Here is a 24,171-nt window from a genome sequence, read left to right on the forward strand (position 1 = left end):
TTATGTAACAAAAAAAAATCTACATTTGTAAGTTGCACTTTCACGATAAAGAGATTGCACTACAATATTTGTACAAGGTTAATTGAAAAATACTGTTTCTTTTGTTTATCATTTTTACAGTGCAAATATTTGTAATAAAAAAAATAATAGAGTGAGCAGTCTACACTTTGTATTCTATGTTGTAACTGAAATCAATATATTTGAAAATGTAGAAAAACATCCAAAATATTTAATAAATTTCAATTGGTATTCTATTGTTTACCAATGTGATTAAAAATGAGATTAATCATGATTAATTTTTTTTAATCACAATTAATTTTTTATGAGTTAATTGCATGAGTTAACTTCAATTAATCGACTGCCCTAATGATTATAATTTCTACGAAATATGCTATGCAATGACCATACATTGAATAGCTGTCACTATGCTGGTGAGTGTAAATGTGAAAGTACAGATATTTTAAGACAAATCAATGGGGGTGTTTTTAAGATAAAGGACTCGTGATACATGTATCGTGGTTTCTGATACATTTTCTGCTCCTAGAATTCATAGGTCTTAGATATTTCAAAAGGCATCTATCGCTGTGGTATCTATTTCCTTTTAAAATCAAAGTTGTCTAGCTCAATTGTTGGAAAATGTGCACTGGGGGAGTCTTTGGGACTGAATTCTTTTTAAAAATTAAAACAGCAATATTAATGTTTTAATGTTGCCTTTGTGCACAAACTGGGTAACCTGTCTGTAAGTGTTTTAGTAAACAGATTTGTATTACTCCAGGGGGAAAGCCGTGCTAACTTGCTGACACACTATATCATGCAGAACTGAGAGATAATTTTAACAAGTTATCCAAGTGTATGCATATGTGTTATATATTTTAACCACCTATTGTGTCAACTTGCATGTTTCCTCTAGAGTCTTTGTATTTTTAAAAACTATCATTTAATTTAAAAAGTATGTTAAATCACAGAAAACTAAGCTTAAATATTAAGCAATTTCACCAAGGCAAGAAATTCAGAATCAGGCTGGGAACACTAGAATAATACTCTGTCCTTAACTTAGCCTGTGGTAGTTAGGCACTGAAATACACATGATAACACATCACACTGTTCTGAGAACTGTTATGCTCTGGTCACAAGGCTGGTAAAAAAAAATCATTGAAATCAGAGATGGAAGAGACCTAGTATGTTACCAGTCCATCTCTTGGAGCCAGCACAGCATAATTGTTCTCTACAGCATAATTTCCAATGGTTTGTACATTTTCGTCCCAAAAGATGGAGATGCTGCACCTTTCCTTCAGGAGTCTGTTCCACAGACTCATGCACCTGACTGTCAGGACATTTTTTTTGATATTCAAATACTGTTCCACTCTGAAAAGTGACTTTTTAAAAAGGGTCCCTGCTTATTCCACAGATGTGCTCCCTTTGTATCAGGGTCGCATTTGCCAACTTTAGTAACTAAATTACGTTTTGACAGTTAGTCCTGCGGAGCTGGTAGAGTTCAGAGGGAGGGAACTGGATTCTATTCCATCTTGTGCATTGTCAGTAGAATTGGCTACTCACAGTTCCAAGCAGTTACATCAGTGCATAAGAGGCAATGGGGCAGCACAGGAGTTACTGAGGACCAATGTTGGACTTTAGAACCTTTATTACAGCTGATGATGTATGCAAAGGAAAGAGTCCACCGTGACTCTCAGATCCCAGGGGTAGTTTGCAGCACTAGCAATTGAAAAAAAAGCATCTTTTTACCTATAAACTGAGCCCATATGATAGGAGTAATTGAAAGACAAACGTCTACAGAGTCACTTTTCAGATTAGAAGTGCACTTTGATTGCTGAGCATTCTTGTGTACTTCGTTGTCTCACTCCTCTATTCCCAGTATAGTCCTACTACACTATTTCCTTTATACTGAGATCTTTAAGCAGACCCAGGTGAAGTTACATTGGCCTTCTCTTATTTCTTGCAGTCACCTTTTTCAGAGAAATTGTAGTTTACTGTGATAGTGTCACTTAGGGTAATGAAGGATAGATCAGTGGCATGGGAGGAAACTCAACCTTACTTCATTTATTTGCTTTCTAGGGTTTAGATCTGACCTTTACATTCTGTCACCATATTTTTTGCAAGGAATAAGAATGAGACAATCTGAAGGTTCTCAGAAAGTTACTCAAAAGAGGCTGTGCTGTGAAGGGGAAATCTTTGCATTTTGACAAATAAAATATTTTTATCTCCTGCTTTAGAAATGCTAACAGAATAACCAGATTTTGTTCAAGAAAAGTCTCATGAGCGGGGAGTGCAGAGGCAGTATACTCAATCACACCAGGACATGACAACCTCTTGTGATCAGTGCTTTGAACATTGTGCCCAGCTATCTGGGCGATCCAAGAAGTTCCTTCTCTTCCTCCTCTTGTTACAGAAACACCAGCAACTTACTGCTACTACGGTCTCTCTAAATAATAGGACTCATTCTCCCCTTCCCGGTTCCTCACTGGAATACAGATTGAATTCAGTCACACAAGATCTCAGACACTAGACACTGAGAAAACATGCTCCTCTAAGCATGCCCAGTGTATCCCAACATCCCAATCAATGACTGACTGTCACAGGAAATATCTGCAGTACTATAACACAGGCACAAGAAGGTAAAAGTGAAAGGTTGGGGAGTAAAAGAACATTGGCCTGTTTCACTGCACTGAACCATGACAAACAGTGTTCAAGGAATGAACGCTAAAGAAACAAAATCTGAAGCAGTTTCCAGTGTGGCTCATTCTACACATCTTTTCAAAAGCCAACCCTTTCCCAAGAATTACTTACGTCTGTGGAGCTGGGGCTAGGCAGGGACACAGGCTGAACAGATGCGGGGAAAGTAAATGTGGTCTCTGTCTTTTCATTTTCAGGGGAGTCAGGATGACTGGATAGAGGGGATGTGGGGGTCAGAGCCCCAAACCCCAGCACCGTGTTGTATTTAGGTGGACGACCTACACATTAACAAAAGGGAACAAAAAAAAAGGGGGGGGAAATGATCTTACATACCTTTGGCCAGTGGTCCTCATTGGCTAGCATGAAAAAGGAAATGATGTAGCACAGAGAGGAAATTAATATAGGAGTCACAAGTGGAAGAAGAGAAGCAAAGATTTAAACATTTTTTTTTAGAAACGTACAAGTGGAATTTTTCAAGAAATGAACGCTTGAGAGATGCATATCAGAGGAGTGTGAAAACAGGCTCTGCTAAGGGTCAAATAGTCATGCTCCCAAGTGCAGAATGGGGCCTCTTTTCATTCCTAGCAATGAGACCGTCCAGTTATCAGGAAATCGTGCTGGCACCAAACCCACAGACAGGCTGTAATGATTTCTGTTAGTTTAATTTTTCTACTGTCATCCCACCTCTCCCTATCTATCCTATGCCAGCATATACCTACCCAAAGTTCCTTCTCTCATAGCCAGCACTCACCATTTCAAGTCTCCTTTTCTTCCCCACATTTCTTATAGGTCAGCACCTTCCATCTCAGACCTATGCCCACTATCTCAACGGCAGGTACTACTGCCCCAATCATATATATCTATTTTAGACTCCTTTAGAAAAGCACTAAGTGCAAAATCTGCTAAGAACAGCCTTCATACAACTGAGATATTAGCTATATATTGTACGACTATGTAAAAGTATATGTTCTTAGCACTCTCCCCATCTTTCCACATACACCTCTACCCTGATATAACGCGGCCCGATATAACACGAATTCAGATATAACACGGTAAAGCAGTGCTCCGTGCGGGCGGGGCCGCACACTCTGGTGGATCAAAGCAAGTTCGATATAATGCAGTTTCACCTATAACGTGGTAAGACTTTTTGGCTCCCGAGGACAGCGTTATATCGGGGTAGAGGTGTACCAAGTTACTCTACAGATCTGGAAAGATCACAAGGAATAAAAATCTAGAAATAATTACGCAGCTCTTATAATTAGGGCCCTACCAAATTCATAGTCCATTTTGGCCATTTTCACAATCATGGGATTTTTAAAATCATAAATTTCATTTAAATTTCATTCAGCTATTTAAATCTGAAATTTGATGGTGTTGTAATTGTAGGGGTCCTGACCCAAAAAGGAGTTCTGGGGGGAAGGTTGCAAGGTTATTGTAGGGAGAGTTGCGGTACTGCCACCCTTACTTCTGCGCTGCTGCCTGCAGAGCTGGGCCCTCAATCAGCAGCTGCCACTCTCTGGCCGTCCAGCTCTGAAGGTAACAGCACACAAGTAAGGGTGGCATGGTATGGTATTGTGACCCTTACTTCTGCGCTGCTGTTGGCGGGGCGCCACCTTCAGAGCTGGGAACCCAGCCACCAGCTGCTGCTCTCTGGCCACCAGCCGCTGCTCTCTGGCAACCCAGCTCTGAAGGCAGCGCAGAAGTAAGGGTGGCAATATCGTGGCCCCCCTAAAATAAACTTGCGACCACCCCTACAGAACCCCCAATTTGAGAAACGCTGGTCTCTGCCATGAAATCTGTATAGTATAGGGTAAAAGCACACAAAAAGATTTCATAGTGGGAGATCAGATTTCACGGTCCGTGACGCATTTTTCATGACCATGAATTTGGTAGGGTCCTACTTATAATAGTATTTACAGATTGCCAGGCTATCCCCAGTACATGCTGCACCTTGCACTTGAGTTCTAGATACTTTCCAGAGAGATGTACATCCTTGGAAAGAATCTTTGATGGTGATGTCCATAGCCGAAATTTTTGATGTGACCAACAGCAACTAGAATTAAACCAAACCCCTAAAGGGCACAGGGCTGCACAAATTATCCTCCTAATATATTGCTATATTAATTCAAATAATAAAACTACTGTAGGCCCCAAATCTTGTCCACCCCATTTGAAAATATGTTACTAATCTGGTGCTGATGAGGGGTCACAACAGAGAATGAAAATAAGGACAGGAAGACAGCATTGTGCAAAAACAGTCTAAGAAGATACCATGTATACATATATGTAATCTTATGCATTTAAAAATCTATAAGTAATTCTTCACACAATGTTATATAATGGAATTAACATTTTTAGGTCATTGGAAACATTACTATATGAAGGAACATATCCTTATGTACAGTGCATGCGTACACACACACACACACACACACACACTTGTTTTCTTGTCTTTCTTTTTTGAAAACATATTTAAGGTAATGGAAGGTGGCACTGGATGTCCTTTATTTACTCAGAGACAGCATGCCAGCAGAAGTGCGAATTTATCTATACCGCCCCACCTATGTGCTTCCATCCTGCACTGAAGAGGCTGCCTCAAGGAGAGCAAGGGTCATTTGAATACCTGACCTCTTGGCCAAGAATACAGACATTGGAAATGATCAGTGCTAGTTATGATCATGGTTTGTGTCATGTAGGCACCTGTTCAATACAGACTGGACTGGGATCATCAGCTCATCTAGCCCATCAAACAGCCACCAAATAATTAAAGATTTTCACTAAAGATTTTCAGTCACTACTATCCTCGGACAGATTCAGATCAATAACTTGGAGGTGAAATGTTATGAATTCTATCACTAATATCCTGAGCCATCTAGTCTGTTACACACGTATGCACATGCACACACACACAAATACACTGCTGCATACACAGTCTCAGGTTCATCACCCCACACATGGAATACATAGACCTCTGACTTTAATCACAAACTATACAGCATGTTTGCTGATTTCTTGGGTGGTCATGATGCTAGATTGCTTGGTCATTTGTTTTTGGACAGCAAAACAAAGAGCAGAGAAGCCATGTTGGAAACCATTAAGAGCCATTAGGGGAAGATTTTCTTTTCAGATCTGCATGGCAGATCTCAGCTCTGATATTCAGCACCACACACAGAAAGAGAACAAAACAGTTAAGCGCTATTGTAATGTTCCAAGAGATCAATTTTATCCTTAAAAGTAAGAGTTTTAAAATGTGACCTGTTCTGCACAAGAACTGCTGCTCTGTAGGTGAATTCCACTGAATAACACTTAGTAGATATAAGAAAAACCCTCCTTTCTTGCAGGACAAGGTGGCATTTTAAGGTTCCAGGATGGTAGTTATTTCTGAAGAGTGCTTAAGGTAAGTGGGAAGTTTCCCCTGTGGAAGTGAAAATGCTTTGGGGATCCTTCCCTTAGAAAAGAAACACATTGTGGGGAATGAGCTCTTCACACTCTGAATTTCCCTTCCTGTAAGATTAAATACATTTTTTCCATAATGTTTTGCTTTCCTGTCAGTAGCATTGCAGCTTAGGCAGTATTAAGAGCACCTTGGCAGCAACTCTCTTCCATTAAATGGTGTTCCAACATTTATCTTGCACTCTGTTCTGTATATTGTCTTATTGTGTAGAGTGAGACTGAAATGTTGCCTTGACCCTGCCCCATAAAGCCAGCTACGCTAACCCCAGAAATGTTGGTCCTTATTTACCATTGGAATTTATTGTGCAAATTCAGTATCACAAAATCCTTCCCCCCTGTTTCACTTTCTTTCTGTCCTCAAGGGGACTGCTGATGGGAGACGGAGAAATAAGCATACAGCAAGATGGCATTGTTGAAAATAACTCACCTCTTTTACGTGTCCCAGGATGCATTGTGCTGTTCAGGTATGTGACTGCACTCTTCTTACGCTTTAAAGGGGAGGAAAACAACTTTAGCTGGCTAATTTTTTGTAACAATTAAATTTGTAAGAGCTCAGGCAGAGCAGTGCAGTACAAACTGGGCTTAATGTCTGTCCTGTTGTTGGGAACATATCCTTGGAAATGTTAGCCTTCCATTCTGCTTCTGACATCTGGACTGCTGCAGGCCAGTGCACAAGCTGACCTCCTAATGGCAGGACCAATACTCACTGCTATTTAATGCCAGGTTTATAATGCGAGTGGTGGTGGAGGGGGAGAGAAGTATTAAGCAGAAATAACTGTATTTACTATATAAAACCCTGAGGGTCACATCACTACATTGGTCTCTCAAACTATAATGACAGCCTATCTGTTTAGCTGGGCTTCAGAGATCTTAGTAGGTAGTAACATGGCAGCAGTACAGAATGAAATTGCCAGCTTCCCCCCCCAGCAAGAGACTGATACCTCAGGCTCAAAAACGGCTCCACTGTACACTGGATTTGCTGTTGTTCTTCTTTTCCTCTCTTGTCTCTTACTTTGGATTTCTTGTGAAAAGAAATTTTCAGGTTAGAAACCATGGATTCAGAAAGCATACAATTATGTCTATGTTATATAGTCTGCAAGCAAGTAAGTTCGAACTATGAGGCTTTCCATGGGAAGCCAGCAATGCTGAACATAGCCATCTCTGCTACACTCCTGGGTTTGAAAATGAATAGATAATGGTAAAAATAAATACACTGCCAGATTGGTTTATGAAATGGTTGGCTGCCCCTCCCAAATCAGAGCATCTGATCACAGATATTTTATAGTGAAGTTCAACATAATAGGGAACCTAAATACAGTAGCACGTGAGGAAACCTCATTGCTATTTAAGGCAAATATAGTTAGGCTTTGAAGAATTTGATTTTTAATCAGTAAATGTCAAAAACATCTATACATACACTAATTAACAAAAAGAAAATTTCCATTGATAATAATCAAAATTTACAGATAGGCAAAGTAAGAAAAATGCTGAATGAAAACTTATTAGAGTTTGACTAAAGGATAATTATTTTGTATACTTTGACGTGATGTTGAGAATTTGTGTTTTAATGGTTATAAAGCTTTAAATTATTGAATCTCAACTTCTACTGTCATTAAATACTAGTTGTCTGACCCACAATTTTCCACAATTGTGAAAATTCAAATAGATAAAAATGGAAAAAAATTACTCAGAACCCATAATTTTGTGCAACTATGAAAATTTAAATAAATAAATAATAGAAAAAATGCTTAAAAATAAGCATATATATTATCTGTTGAAATTATAAAAATAAAAATGGACTTCTGCTGAGGCTAAATTTAGTACAGTGATGTGCAAGTCCTTGAATTTATGTAGCTTCAGGCTTGATTTCATTGTAGGCAAGGACTAAAGGAATTATCAGAACTATTGAAATCCATTAACCCAGCATGTTCACCAATTTACAGAAATGAGAAATCCAGAGAAGGGGTTAAGGTACACTGACCTATTAGGTAACTTCTTCACACATAAGGGCTACACAACAGTCAATTAGTTTTTTCACAGTTTCCTCCCAGACAGCAGAGCATGCACTGCCTCCCCAACCATCGATCTCAGATACCTAAGCAACTGCCTGTTTCCATCTAACAAGGGACTGAGGGGGCAGGGACAAGTTGAACCCAAAGTGCTGTATGAACATAGCCCAAGTGTGATCTGTTCCTTGGTGCAAGGAAAAAAAGAATGCACATCACACAAGAACATTTGGGACTTTTACTTCCAATCTAGAATTGCTGAGAAACAGGAGAGCACAGGAACCATTCTCAGTTACTTTTCTTACCTTCCAGATGGTCATGTGTAACCAGTCCCAAAGACACCATGAAGGCAAGTTTCTGTGTCAGAGAGAGAAAGAGAGAACAGAGTTCATTCCAGTTACAATCATTATCAGGAGCAACTTCATTTAGCCCAAAGTCAGTTGGTAGCCAACCAAATAAGGAAAATATTAATAATTCTTTACACTTATATAGCACTTTTCATCTATAGATCTCAAATTGCTTTCCAAAGAGAGACACTAGCTCTATTTTATAGATGTGGAGAAAAAAATCAGAGACAGGGAGAAGGAACTTCCACAATGTCATACAAGAAATCACTGGCAGAGCTGGGAACAGACTCAAGGTCTCAACTCCCAAACCATCATCACTGACCCTTAGCAGATACCAGCACAGTTCAATTGCCAGTTAAACATTGCTGGTTACACAGAAACAAAATCCTCATTGTTTGATTCCCAAGTATTTAACACTGTGAGCCACCAGGTAGGGGCTCTGGAAACCACTGGAACAGGGAAAAAAAGAAATTGTGTGTGAGAAAGAGAGTGTGTCTGTGTAGGGTGAGGGGGAAATGAGGAAACAAATAGATACACTATCTTCCATTTTGGTTTATGATGTTTTTTGAAAGATAGAATGCCTCCTTTTTCTTCTAGGGAGAGAACACCGAATTTGCTCTGATACCTGTGGATTTTCTTCTCGTTTTGGCTTGGGTGCAGCTGGTGGAGTAACGGTACGACTCTCTGTTTGCTTCTCCTCTGCTTCCACATGGGGTTTAATAGTCTGAAAAGAAACAAGTACAACTCAATACTCAGAAAGCATTTTTTAGTTAGGGAAAAACTAAGTGAAATGAGTAATTTCAGTTTAGTAGAACAATGGGAAAAACAGTTGTAGAACCAACTGGCAGTGCCCCAACAAGAGATTTTCTCCAGGAATGTGAGGGAAGTTTAAACAATGTGTCCTGCTTTGGCAAAGAAACAGAACAGGCCCAAACCCAAGAACATGCAGCATCAGAGCAACTCAGGCAACCCAATCAAACAACCACACAAGTGATAAAGGTCATCCTGCAGTTAACATTTTTGGCCGAAATATTTATAAAGCTGCATGAAAAGTGGATTGATTACAGACCAGCTGAAGCCTTATGGAAAATCATTCAATGAAAAGCCCCTGTTTATAACCTATTCTGAATGGTATATACATTCTCCATTTCTTTCCCGTCATTTGTCATTATGAGTAACATTTGCCTGAAAACTGGCACTGTGACTCCTAAGAACTCAGATATTCCTGTGGTTTATGCCCTCCCTGAAGTCAGAATCCTCAGCTCTCAACATCACAATCACCAGCATGATGACCCTGAGTTTGTGGCATGGCTGTGATGTCACAAACTCCTCACAAGAGTGAGGAGATGAATGCTGAAGAGACACAAATTTTGTTTCGTGTAAACATCCTTAATCATAAAGATTGAGGAAATCATACCAAAAGACTGTACACAGATAATTAAATCATTGTTACTTGTCTCTGAATGTTTTTCAAAGTTTTCCTGACTGTCAGCAGTTCTTTAAAGAATAAACAAATGATGTTGACATCAAAGATGCAACACTGTGGATATGCAGCACAAGGATTCATCAAGCTCACAGGTAACAGACATGCATTGTTGCAGAGCACAGCTTGTAAATCTGCCTTAAAAGATACGCAACAACCTACCCCTGTGAATTTAGTGAAGCGATAGTGCATCTTTCTTGCACAAGATTGTCCATAGTTTCATGGACAACTCCAAGGTACATTAACTGACAAGAAAGTTTTTGAAGTGAAACCAAAGATGTCACATGAACTGAATTGGAAGAGTCTACATTTATGACCCAATTAAATCATTTTATTTGAAGTTGCGCATTATTTTTTAGGACTCCTTCCCCATTTGCTCTTTCCTGAAGTGAGATTTAATAACTAAATATCTAGAAATTCTATTTTTGAGGCATTTCTTCCATCCATCCAAGCTCAGGTCAGCCATGGGAGTCATGGGAGTCTTGACCAACCACAAGAAGCCGACTGGCCATTTTGTTTCCCTGCAATTTAAAGGGGGATTCCGAGGAGAACACAAATCAACAGGCTCCAGCATCAAATCAAATGCGGCCGGATTCTCTTATTAAATAGGCCTTGTTAAATATTTTGAATAGTTTTTATTCCTCTACTCTCCATTGTTATAATTTAAAGAAGTTTAGAAATAAAAAAATATTTTGTTCCTGTGTTTCTAAAGGACCTGACATGAACATGGCTTTTCGTTTATTATATTGTCTGTGTGTCAGCATCATCACAGATGTCAGCACACATCAGATGAACATTTTCTGCTGATCCAGTAGGGGGAGCACCAAATTACTGAAGAACTGTAATGATTCCCAGGGGCCTTTGAAAGAACGCCAAACTTTCAGTCCTATGAACTGGGGTTGTCTCTTAAACCCCCTCTCCAAAGTCATTATATTATTAATATTTGGTCACTGTTAGTGGGACTCTGATATTTAATTCTCCATTGAAAATTCCCCCCATGGTCATTAGTCCTCTCTACCTTGGCAGCATTAACCCACAAAAGTAGAACTGCAGCATTTAGTAGACACATTGCCCATCTGTACCTGTTTTTCAAGGTTTGGTTTGCTGATCTGTAGAGTCTGAGGTCCAGCGAGCCTGGTACCTGGGGCTGCTATCACAATGCTGGTGAGCTGTGCCATAGGGAAAGTTTTGGCTATGGTTGCTGTCTGCCCATTAACAACACGAACTGGGTGTATGGAGTTCTGTGAGGTGGGTAAAGAGCTGGGTGTGAACTTTGTTGTCAGCATCACAGGCCTTTGAATAAGCTGAGGAGCTGCAAGCATCGGAGGTGGTGCTGGGGCAATAGGAATGTTATTCTGGGCAACTGGTTTGGGTCGAACCTACAAGGAAAAAATCCCAGACAAATAGAAATATATTTAAAATTAATTTATTGAATATATTCTCTGTTTTAAATCTTTTGACTCAGCTTGTCTAAATTCTCCAAAACTATTTACATTTCTTACAGAACACATTTTTAGAATAGTGTCATAAGTGTGCAACAACAATAAAGAACCATATTTTCAATTTGCTTGCATAAAACCCATCCATAACACTTGCACACACAGCTTTTGCCCCCTCACTGAAAATATCAAAGCCTCTACTGGTAAATACAGCCTATATTGCCACTTGCTCTTTTCTTTCTCTGATGCTATTGTAAAGCATAATATTTGAGAAGACATCCATAGGTACGAAGCTAGGAAACAGCTCTACAAAATTCAGGTCCAAAATATTTTCTGGTCCTGTACCATCGTTATCTTTGGCTATACCTGGCATAGTCCCAATTATACAAATATCTCATAGTTACAGAAAATGCAAGTAGAAACAAAATCCACTAGGTCATCTAATCTATCTCCCTACCAATAAAAGATTGTTTCTCATCATACATTTTCTGGTATCTTGTCCATTTTACCTTTAATATCTCAAAATACAGGGTGTAGCCTTCATTTATGTCTGGAAACTATGTCACAGATTAACAGAATTTACTGTCCCAATGTCTTGTTCTGATAATCAGCCTAAAGTTTTCCTTTCTTAATTTCATCCCGGTACTCCCAGTTATACCCCCTTGCTCCTTGTCTAAGAAGCTTCATAAAAATAATGTGAAGAAGCAACCAGTGTCTTTTCTAAAAACAGTGCAAAGTAAAACAATTTAAAGCTGTATCGCTCAGCTGCAAATGGTATAAAGAATGGAAGCTGCAGAAAAGACTTCAGCTATTTCTCTTCTCCTGCTCTTGAATACTGAGCAGTGATGATTGAAGCAGATTTTGCAGCCTTCGGTGACAGACTGATTCTGCTCCTACACTTTCAGTAGTTTCATTTCACACATCTTGAAGGTAAGAAATGAAAAGAAAACATCCCTTATTTACTTTATGGCCAACTTCCCTCCTATCTTTCTTGTTCTTGGTACACTCACCTGTGGAAGAAAATTTGGACGAGGAGTGAGTCTGGGAGGAGGGATGAACTGTGGCACTTTGATGGGCTGAGGTGTAGCCTGAACCTGCTATACAAACATTAGAGAGAGTTCAACAAGATGAAAATAGCTTTGAAGTCATTCATCAAAACCAAGCACACTGATAGTATTTTCAGTCCTGATGCTCCTCAGTTTAGGCTGCTTTCCCCCACTGTAAAAAAATTCTCACAGCAACAGTTTCTGTATTAGAACTACATTAAAGAAAGAGCTGGCCTTACATTTTGGTTCCTGCACATCCTGTATTGCAAATTGACGCTAACCATCCTTTTGTTTAATCTAAATGTACATAATACTAGGCTCTGCCATCTAAAACAATTTCCTTTGAAGGTAATGAACTTTCACATTTGTTTTACAAGTCAAAACTGCCTTCACAAAAGATAGAAAGTAAAACCAGATTTGGCTGCCCCGCCAGATGGACCTTCACATGGTAAAATCACTTCTGTCTTCTCATGTGGAATGATATGCAGAAGAATAAAGCAGTGTCTCTAGTAGTTAGAACAAGTTCTGGGAGCCAGAACCCATCTTCTATTTCTAGCATTGTAAATGACCCAGTACATGACTCTGAATTCATAACTTTGGCTTGAATTTTCAAAAGTGGCTTTTAATTCTGATTATCCAGCTTGCCACACCTTGGCCCTGATTTTTAGAGGGGCTAAGCTAAGCACTCCCAACTCTAACTGAAATCAGTGGAAGCTACTGTGGCCCAACACCTCTGAAAAGTAGATCCTAGTTGTCTTCAATGGAGCACTCAAAATTGAGACACACACAACTTTAGTGTACACTTGAAAATGTTAGCTTTCCCTTTCTGTAGCTCTGTTCAACAATGTAAAATAGCAATATTAACACTTCACCAGCGTGCTGTTAAGGTTTAATTAATATGTGGGGAAATGTTTTGAGATCCTTGATAGAAACACTATAGAAACACATATAATTAGTAAAGCTGTGAGTCTTTTCATGAAGATCACGGAAGGGCATCCATGACTTTCGCAGTAGCTGGTGCGGCTGACCCCAGGGCTGCCCGAGCAGCTGGGATGGCCCCAGGGCCACGTTGGCTGCTGTTCCGGCGGCTGTTGTTAATGCAGTCCCAGGCAGCTGGTCCTGGGCGCTGCCCCAGAGCAGCAGTCTGGGAGCAGCAGCAGCACCCTGGGCCGCGCCCCCCCAGCAGTAGTAAATAAATTAATGGAGATATCTCATCTCCTAGAACTGGAAGGGACCTTGAAAGGTCATTGAGTCCAGCCCCCTGCCTTCACTAGCAGGAACAAGTACTGATTTTGCCCCAGATCCCCAAGTGGCCCCCTCAAGGATTGAACTCACAACCCTGGGTTTATCAGGCCAATGCTCAAACCACTGAGCTATCCCTCCCCCCACTCCAGGCCACCCTGGAGCAACTGAGCCCTGAGCAACAGCAGCGGCAGGGCCCCAAGCCACTCCCCCGCCCTGAGGTGCGGCGGCAGGACCCTGGGCTGCCCCCTCACCCGAAGCAGCAGTGGCGGGGCCATGGGCCATCCCCTGCCCGGAGCAGCAGCGGCGGTGCTCAGGGCCGCACTTCCCGCCCCCAGGAGCAGCAGTGACTGCCAGAGCACCCCCTGCCCCCAGAGCAGCAGCGTCCTCTGGAGCGCCCTCCCTCCCCGAGCACCTAAGATTTAGTTAGGAGTATTTTTAGTAAAAGTCATGGACAGGTCACTGGCAGTGACTTTTTGTTTATTGCCCGTGACCTATCCATGACTTTTACTAAAAATACCCGTGACTAAATTGTAGCTTTAATCATTAGTGATTATTAAAAGAAGGGTCAACTCTGTGGACCAGGGTAAGTTATTCAGCAAGGACTGAACCTGAGCAGAGATTTATCAATCCTTCTGGGAGATAACCACATCATTGGGGATGGTGGAAAAAGACTCCACTTAAAGAGATTTCTCCACCCCAAATACAACTATTTGGCTCATTCAGAAGCAAAACACTGACTATTTACATCCATCAAAGCTATATTCTTTTATAAAGGAAAATTTATGATATAAATTGGCCTCACTGTTGATAAAGCCCTGGATCAGCCTATCCACAAAGTAAAACTTCCCTGTAATGGCTCTGTTCAATTGCCTAGTCTCAGAAACCCAAATGCCCAATTCCACAGTTGCTATTGTTTATGTTTTTAAACAAAATTCTGTGCAGCTGATCAGTTACACAGCAGCTGCTAGGCACTCTCTGAAAGCCTGATATAATCAAAAGTGAGACACTTTCCATAATATGGGCTTATGATGGCTGGATCCTGGTAAGAGGATGTGGTAAATGAAGACTTGATGGGATGGGAGGTGTATCCTAACCCTATGTAGATTCAGTGAGCAAAGAAAACAAGAGGCGTTTGACACATTAAATAAGATGAGGATCTATACCAACCAAATAAATAAAGTCCACAAGGCCTCCAAAACCAGAACTACAGAACAACATTTTAGCACAACAGAGCTCTGCAGATCAGGTAGGACAAACTTCATACTAGTAACAGTATTTGTCCACAGACCCAGCATCTAGGGCAAGCTTTACACAGAAAGTGATTACAACAATGACGTAATTCAATAAAAATATTAACATACATAAATAATAAATATTTTCCCCTCAGGCTCTCAAAGCATTACAACTAATTAAGCCTCACAATATCAGTGAGGTACTGCGTGTCCCTATGTGTAAGAGTTCATTTTTCCTTCTGTGGGGCAAAACCAGCCTGTTTATAAGTAGTATTTTAAGTAGTCCTCCTTTGTAAATACACACAGCTCCACAGGTGCACACAGTCCCACATTCTCTCTCTCTCTCTCTCTCTCTCTCTCTCACACACACACACACACACACACACACACACACACACACACACACACACACACACACACACTCTTTCTTCTGGCTTACCAAAGTAACTGTGTTTTTTGCCACTATTTGGACTGCCTCTGCTCCTGGACCAGTAACCTTATTTGTCGTCTGTAGGTTGACTGGTGTATTCTGTGCATCGGTGCTGAGGACCGCTTTCTGACTGTTGATTGCAGTAACCATGGCAATGGTAGGTCTTTGACCCACAACAGAGGCAGGCATGGTTGCAGTTGCTGCTTTCAAGACGAGAGGTAGTGTCTTAGTGGTGATCATAGAAGCTGTAGTTACAGATTTCTAAGGGAAACAGAAAACACAGCTTAAGAGTCTGGAACATTACATATTGGACAGGATGTTGCTTATACTTGAGCTCAGTCAGTCAGAAATGATAGGTAAAAATGGAAGGGAAAAAAACAGCATTGATTCTGTCCGCTTCTATATACACACACTTTACCCTATGCCTGCAAAAACTGGAGAAATGGAAAAAATCCCTCATCTGAAAAGCCCTGAGATAAATCTTTACTAAAACTTGCAATCATACAGAAAGTATTGTGAACAATGCATACATAGTATGCATATGCAATGGGAAAACACATTGTGAGATTAATCAGGTGTTTGTAGAGGTATAACACTTACTTCTCTTACATCTTTGAGCTTTGTATTATTCCACATGCATATTGTCATGAGTGTCAGTTTCAATCTCTTAAATGTGAAAATTTATAAAGCACATTTAGCAAAGAAACAGTCCCAGCATCTCTCTCATCAGCTGAGATCCAAACCTTTAGAGGGAAGTTTTCTATTTTTCAGATAATTTAGTTATCCAAAATGATCATTTTATTAGAGGAAGGAGGAGGAAACATTTTAACATTGACATATTTAAGGACAAAGCTAGATCTCAATTTTGGATATCCATTTTTTATTTTTAGTTTTATGTACAGTAATTTAGCTATCTGGACTCTTCCCTTCCCTTAGAAGAGCAGGAGGCCAACTAACTGCGGCTACAGATGGAAACTAGAAAAATAATAAGCTTGGTGGAAAAATCCTCCATCACTATTTCTGTTACAAGGAAACACCTGTGGGAGGGAGCCAGTTTTTATTTTCAGCTTCAAGCTGAATGCATCTTGGCATTTTAAGTGTTGACTTTTAGTTTGTCCAACAGGCAGTAAGCAATTAAATTTCACTTGTTCATACCAGAATTTTCCTTGTCCTAGCTTGCTGGACAATGGGATTTCTCTTGGTCTGACCTGAAGACAGCGATTTTGGAGCCTCTAGTCCCAGCACACATATGAAATGCCTAATTCTACTACAGCTGCAAATATCAATTCCCAAGATTTATATGTTAAGGCACAGATTTTTAAATATATTTAGGTATTGCTGTGCTTAGAGCTGCAATGCCTAACTGGTTTAAGAACCTAAATCTCATTTTCAAAAGTGATTTAGGCACCTTATCTAAATCCCATTGACGTTAAATAGGAGTTTGTCTCCCAAGTGCCTAAATTCCATTTGAAAATGAGATTTAGGCTCCTAAATCAGTTAGGCATTGCAACACTGAACAAAGCAATGCTTAAGCACCATTAAAAAACTGGGCCAAAGAGACTACACCTGCAATATTTTCCTTTAAATTTTACTTCTACTGAAATATTTGTTAAGGAGAGATGGGAAAGGAGAAATAATCATGCAGAAGAGAACAAGGCAACTATTTCCAGATTAAATGACGCCATATTAAAATATACATTTAAAAAAATGAAGATAAATGGCAGCTAAAAGAACTGGTGAATGAACTTGCTTTCTTTTTCATCAGATCAACTATACTGATGTCAGAGCATCTTTCCAGACTTTTTGATGGAATGATCAAATGTTCCCAGTACAAAATGAGAACCATGGCCTGCATTTCTCTGATGTAAGTGCTACTATGCCCTAGAACAGAAGAAATGTTGGGCCAGGTATCAGGTGATACTTTTTTCTGGTGCTAACATGCCTGCTTTGTGTTGGCTTATTTTAATCTCACCATTCTTTCCCCTCCTTAAAAAACAAATCCATGTGTAATTTCAATTGTTTTCCCAGGTAACTTTTTCAGTAGGTTTATGATATTATTCGGGAATTTATTTTGCCTTAATTACCAGTATTCTTCTAATTTCCTACTGTTTAGACTATATCCTCTAGTTTTTGAACCCCTCACATGTGTCTATTTGCACTAGCAGTGAATTTGACCCTTTATAAGTTTTATCAACCCCATTCATAACTTTGTCTTCTGTATCACAAGAATAAGAATAACTCCCTTAACCTTTCTTTATATCTTCTATTCATGAGTTTCTTTATTGACCTCTGCTGCACTCTCTCCAGGACAAGCAACCTCCTTCCTGTTGTGCAGTGGCATTGAACAAAGTGTTCAAGTGAGATATAACAGTAAGAGGATCATTTTCATGAATACTACATTCACCCACATACATTTTAAAGAAAAATGTAATCAATCATGTTATACAAGACATGACTATCAAGGGATTCTAGTGAGATCATACATAACGAAAGCAAACCTCTAATCAGCAGAGTCCAGATAATGAATTTCCCTCTGTCATGTTGCTGCATGTTAATTATTTTTTGGAAGCTAAAGATGGAATATTTCTATATGAAATGTTTTCAGTTTATGTATGAATACTGATGTAACATCAGCAATAAGACCATAAAATTTCATATCCATAATAATGTGACTTTTAAAAAACAGGTTTGCTGCTTTAGGAAGATTTTTACAAATCATATGATAATGGATTATAGTAAAATGTTACTATTAGGGCAGTATATTTACTTCTAATTAGGTTGTCTCTAGTCCTAACTTGAATTTCACTTGAACTTGCACCTAAAAAATTAATTCTGTTGAAGTGCCTTGGAAGATATATTAGTTACAAAACTGGACATCAGGAAACTTTAAAAAGAGGCAAATATTTTACTTTCCCTAGTAGGTAAAGAGGCTTTTCTCTTCAAGGAGAAAAGGCACGTTTTGTTAGTCAGTAGAAATGGGGCAGAGTGTGAATGGTAGCGAGCAGAGGTTCTCCAGATTTATATCAGTGTAACTGAGATTAGAATAGTTTTTAGGATGCAACACTGTTCATTCATTCTGTTCCAATGGAAGTGTCCCTTGCCCTTCAGCTTATTGATGTTGTCCAAGTGCCACTGTTCTTATTCATAGACTCAGACCAAAAGGGACCATTATGATCAACAGCCTGACCTTCTGTGCAACAAAGACCATAGAACTTCCCCAAGATAATTCCTAGAGCAGAGCTTTTAGAAAAAACATCCAATCTTGATTTTAAAATGGCCAATGATGGTGCATTCACTACAACCCTTAGTAAATTGTTCCAGTGGTTAATTACCCTCGCTGCTAAAAATATACACCTTATTTCTAGTCTGAATTTGTCTAGCTTCAACTTCCAGCCATTGTATCATGTTATATCTTTCTCTGCTATCTTGAAGAGCCCAAATATTTGTTCCCCATGTAGGGTACTTAAGGACTGTGATCAAGACACCCCTTAACTTTCTTTGTTAAACTAAATAGATTGACCTCCTTGAATCTATCACTGTAAGGCAGATTTTCTAATCCTTCAACCATTCGCCTGGCTCTTCTCTGAACCCTCTCCAATTTATCAACATCCCTCTTGAATTCTGGACACCAGAACTGGACACAGTATTCCAGCAAAATACAGAGGTAAAATAATGTCTCAGCTCCTACTTGAGATTCACCATGACAGATATGACAGTATCCTCCAATAACCTGGGAAACCCTTATGGAATTAAGTTAAACCTTATTGAATTACGTTTGGGGTCCATTCTATTGAAAAAGCAAATGTTTGTGTACTACTGTGGGATTGTATGAAATTTCTTTATGAGGAAGGAGGATTAATGCAATCTCTGGAAGACATTCGGAACGTCAAATGACTTTTTGTGGCAATACATGGGAAGTGGATTTCCTAGGAAATTCTTGGGGGGGGTAAGGTAAATGCAAATGATGCACTTCAAATCCATCCTTTGAAGCTATGGCCTGGGGAGAGAAACCAACTGTCTACTGATTACCTGCTCCTGGAAACTCCAGTTCAAAGATCTCCAAACTGAATAAAGGAGGGACTAAACTCTTCATGAGTGTGTTAGTTCTGAGTGGAGCATGTAATGAACTTGTGACCAAAAGAGAGACCCATTTGGGCAGTCTGAAGGACTCACCTGCCAGCCCCATGTTGGGGGAATCCCTGGTAAATTTATTAGCATTTTTGGAGGTTATTTTATTGTTTTTGTAAATACTTTTACCCTAAGAATAAATATGCTTGCATAGAAGGTGCTGTGTGGTAACTTATATCTGGAGCAATTACACTGTGTACCATCTCCAAGGAAAGAAGAGAGGCAGGCCTGCTTAGGCAGACTGTCTTTTGCTGGGAATAACAGTGAAGGCAGGGAACTCTTCAGCCTGGAAATACCCTGGTCGGAAGGGAGAAAGACATAAGTCTCCACCCAAGAGAGGCAATGGCTGGGGGTCTTGAAGCCTGAGACTGGGTGCCCTTGTTGGGCCACTAAAGGGAAATACAGGTGCTGTTGCCCTGGAGTGTGAGACTCCCGTTTAGGTGTCCAAAGATCAAATTACATACTTTGGCCATAGTGTTGCACTGGGCACTCATGTTCAGTTGATTACCACAACCCCATATCTTTTTCAGAGTATGTGTCTGGCAGTTTTGTGGTAGTTTCACTAGAGGCTCTTTAACTTTGAACAAAAGCTCAACTTACACAACACAGGAGATGACCTGAAAGTTAATACACAAATGCAAAGCACGGAACACAGAGACTAGCAGAAGATTTCTTTTGCAATCAAGTTTCCTGAATGAAAAGCACAAAGGCCAATCACATAGCAAACTGTGATCCACTGTCAGCCTGTAAATGTTTTGAGACACATTAATACATATTGTTCTCTCCACTCTCATTTAGGTTTTCTTTTTTGTTTAGTCTTTTTTAAATAGAATTTTATTGTTCAACACTCAATAAGAGAAACTGATTTTGTTCAACTGTTGTATTTCCTTTTTATTTTATACTATGTCACAAATAATATAAATTAGCTAAACCTCATAAATAGAATTTTTTTTAAAAATGTAGGTCCAAAACAGCTAGATGAGTCACCCTGATTAACTAGTTAGGATTCTATGCCCCAATCATTCCCCTACTGTTCCAAGGGAAAAGATTAACAAGGAAAGCAACTGAATAACCGGTCCAAAAAAACGGTTACCTACCTTTCGTAACTGTTGTTCTTTGAGATATGTTGCTCATGTCCTTCCATTCTGGGTGTGCGTGTACCCACGTGTACAGTCATTGGAAATTTTTGCCTTAGCGGTATCTGTAGGATCGGCAGTGGCACCCTCTGTAGTGCCACACTCATGTGTCGGTATATTAGGCGTCACCAACCCTACGCCCTCTCAGTTCCTTCTTTCCTGCAACTCCGACAGAGGAGTAGGAAGGTGGGGAATGGAATGGATATTAGCAACACATCTCGAAGAACAACAGTTACAAAAGGTAGGTAACCATGTTTTCTTCTTCGAGTGCTTGCTCATGTTCATTCCATTCTAGGTGACTCACAAGCAGTACCCCTGGAGGTGGGGTTGGAGTTCATAGTTGTGCGGCCTGCAACACTGCTCTACCAAAGCCTGCATTGTCTTGGGCCTGCTGGGTAAGCGTGTAATGAGATCAGGGCCGGCTCCAGGGTTTTGGCCGCCCCAAGCAGCCCCCCCCCAAAAAGCCGCGAGCGCGATCTGCGGCGGCAATTCAGCAGGAGGTCCTTTGCTCCAAGAGGGAGTGAGGGACCATCCGCCGAATTGCCGCCAAATACCTGGATGTTTCGCCCCCCTCCGGAGTGGCTGCCCCAAGCACCTGCTTGCCAGGCTGGTGCCTGGAGCCGGCCCTGAATGAGATGTAAACGTGTGGATGGACGACAAACTAGCAGCCCTGCAGATATCCTGGATAGGCACCTGAGCTAGGAAAGCTGCCGAAGAAGCTTGTGCCATGGTTGAGGGGGTGGTCAAAATCGCCAGAGGAGGCATTTTTGCCTGATCATAGCGTTTTGCCTTGTCCTTGTATAACACCGTACAGGGTGGTTCTGAGGCAAGCACCTTAATCTCAAAGATCCTGTGGGCAGATGTTATTGCAACCAAGAGTGCAACCTCCCAGGAGAAGAGGAGGGAACAGGAAGCCAGAGGCTTGAAGGGGGGGACCCAGGAGCCACGACAGAACAAGATTCAGGTCCCACAGAGGGATGGGGTCCCAGACGTGGGGTAGAGGCGCTCAAAGCCCTTGAGGAACCTGACCATGTCCTGAGCGAAAACCGACCTGCCCTGGAGCGGTGGATGGAAGGCTGAAATAGCAGCCAAGTGGACCTTAACAGATGAAAGAGACAGGCCTTGGAATTTGGGATACAGAAGGTAGTCCAGGATTAACTGCAGTGAGGCCCGCTCGGGCCAAATACCTTTATTCAAGGTTCAGCATGTGAACCGCTTCTATTTGGCCAGGTGGAGGGCTTTCTGCTGCCCAACAGGACCTGTTGGATACCGGACGAACATCTTGCTCCTCTGCATTTAACCATGTAGCAGCCAAGATGTCAGGTACAGCGCTGCGAGGTTTGGGTGCAGATGACTGCCGTGGTTCTGGGACAGCAGGTCTGGTTGGAGCAGCAGCTGTAACCGGGCGGCCACCAAAAGGTCCAGCAGCGTGCAGAACCAGTGCTGGTGCAGCCAAGCCGGCGCTATGAGAATCACCTTTGCCCAGTCCTGCTTGATCTTCATGAGGACTCTATGGATTAACGGCACTGGAGTGAAGGCATACATGAAGGCCCCCGACCACGGGAGCAGAAAGGCATCTGACAGGGAACCTCTGTCAATCCCCCGAATTGAGCAGAAAATGTGGCACTTCCTGTTCTGCCTGGAAGAGAAAAAATCCACTGGAAAATGATGCTGATCACCTTCAGATGGAGTGACCATTCATGGCGAGACGAGAAGGTCCTGCTGAGGCAATCTGCCAACGCATTCCTGGCCCCAGGGAGGTGCGCAGCTAAGAGATGAATGGCATGCTGAACACAGAAGTTCCACAGCCTGAGAGCATCTTGGCAAAGGACTGACGATTGGGCTCCACCTTGCTTTTCGATGTAGAACATTGTGGCAGTGTTGTCCGTCAGGATCTGAACCAACCTGCCCTTTATATGAGGCAAGAAAGCTTGGCAGGCCAAGCGAACCGCTCTGAGCTCTCTGACGTTTATGTATAGGAAGCGACTGTTACTCAACCAACAACCTTGCGTGCTGAGATTTCCCAGGTGGGCTCCCCACCCCAGATCTGAGGCATCGTAGACTAGGGTAACCAACAGGGCCGGGGCCACAAAGGGGACTCCCTCCAACATCGATAGGGGATTCAAACACCATGTGAGTGACGACAGTATGTGGTCCAGAACCTTTACTACAAGGTCTATGTTGTGTCTGTTGGGGATATAGACCAACCACAGCCACGCCTGTAGAAGCCTGAGGCAAATCCACGCATGCTGGACCACGTAAGTACAGGCTGCCATGTGACCCAACAATCTCAGGCACGTGTGAATGGCGGTGAGAAGGTGGGCTCGCATGCACGAGATAATGTCTGTCATGGCTCAGAATCGGGCTTCGGGGAGGAAGGCTCTGGACCAAGTGGAGTCGAGGACTGCTCCAATGAACTCTACGCGCTGCACTGGAACTAAAGTTGATTTTTTTCTCGTTTATTAACAGACCTAGATCGTGACAAGTGGAGCGAACCAGGTCAAGGTGCTGCTGCACCTGATCCCAGGATTGGCTTTTGATGAACCAGTCATTGAAGTACAGATAAATCTGAATACCCCAATGCCTCAGGTAAATGCCACTGATGGCATACACTTTGTAAACACTCTTGGGGCTGACAAGAGACCAAAGGGTAGTGCCAGGAATTGGAAATGGTGCTGGCTCAGCATAAAATAGAGGAACCATCTGTGTCCTTGAAAGATGGAGATATGGAAATATGCTTCCTTTAAGTTGAGGGCGACATACCAGACTCCCAGATCCAGGGAGGGAATAATGGAGGCCACGGAAACCATGCGGAACTTCAACTTTTTGAGATGCTTGTTGAGGTGTCGCAGGTCTAGGATGGGTCGCAGGCCCCCTTTTGCTTTCAGGATTAGGAAATAATGGGAGTAGAACCCTTTTTCCCTCATTTCCCGAGGGACCTCCTCTACTGCCCCCATATTGAAGAGGTTGTCTACCTCCTGGGTGAGGAGTTGCTCATGAGAAGGGTCCTTGAAGAGGAATGGGGAAGGGGGGTGGGGAGGAGGGGAGGCTAAGAACTGTAGGATGTAGCCTGAGAATATTACATTGAGCACTCAACGGTCCAAGGTTATTCGCAACCACGTTGACCAGAAGGGGCGCAGACAGTTGAGGGAAAAATAGGAGGGTGGATCTTGGAATATGACTGGGGTGTAATCCTTGAGCACATCCTCAGAATGCCTGTGTTTGGCTCCCATGGTGTCTTGAAGGACTGGGCTGAGCAAGCGAATGGGAGGACGAGGGGCATCGTCATTTAAACCCCTTGTCTCTGTCCTTTCTCCTATAGGTGCCCTTCTGGGGAGGTCCCCAGGACCGAGGAGGAGAGAACTGCTTCCTAGCCTGCTGTGGAGCGTGAAGGCTGGCACAGGAGTCTTTAAGGTCATGTAGCCTTGTGTCCCTGAGCTCAGAGAAGAGCCCTGCTCCCTCATACGGGAGGTCCTGGAGAGTGGGCTGCATCTCCTGGGATAAACCCAAGGATTGTAGCCAAGAGCTGCGTCAC

The 24,171-nt window shown here is 41.6% G+C and overlaps 1 protein-coding gene across 14 annotated transcripts in view; it reads right to left on the reverse strand.

Moving 5' to 3' along the window:
- The window catches only part of PHF21A (PHD finger protein 21A), a 280,949-nt gene that overhangs the window by 23,584 nt on the left and 233,194 nt on the right, over positions 1 to 24,171 (reverse strand). For 6 of the 14 annotated variants that reach the window (XM_065592842.1, XM_024100578.3, XM_008179882.4 and 3 more), the window contains 8 exons: positions 15,382 to 15,633; positions 12,430 to 12,516; positions 11,063 to 11,359; positions 9,123 to 9,221; positions 8,456 to 8,507; positions 7,086 to 7,165; positions 6,572 to 6,632; positions 2,806 to 2,969 (listed from right to left, as the gene is read on the reverse strand). In XM_065592842.1, coding sequence (XP_065448914.1) covers positions 2,806 to 2,969; positions 6,572 to 6,632; positions 7,086 to 7,165; positions 8,456 to 8,507; positions 9,123 to 9,221; positions 11,063 to 11,359; positions 12,430 to 12,516; positions 15,382 to 15,633 — 1,092 coding nt within the window. Of the gene's footprint in view, positions 1 to 2,805; positions 2,970 to 3,024; positions 3,048 to 6,571; positions 6,633 to 7,085; positions 7,166 to 8,455; positions 8,508 to 9,122; positions 9,222 to 11,062; positions 11,360 to 12,429; positions 12,517 to 15,381; positions 15,634 to 24,171 lie in introns of all 14 variants that reach the window. The other 8 variants (XM_008179888.4, XM_024100592.3, XM_065592846.1 and 5 more) reach the window with 3 other exon arrangements.

Source organism: Chrysemys picta, chromosome 4 (assembly GCF_011386835.1).
Source record: "Chrysemys picta bellii isolate R12L10 chromosome 4, ASM1138683v2, whole genome shotgun sequence".
NCBI lineage: Eukaryota > Metazoa > Chordata > Testudines > Emydidae > Chrysemys > Chrysemys picta.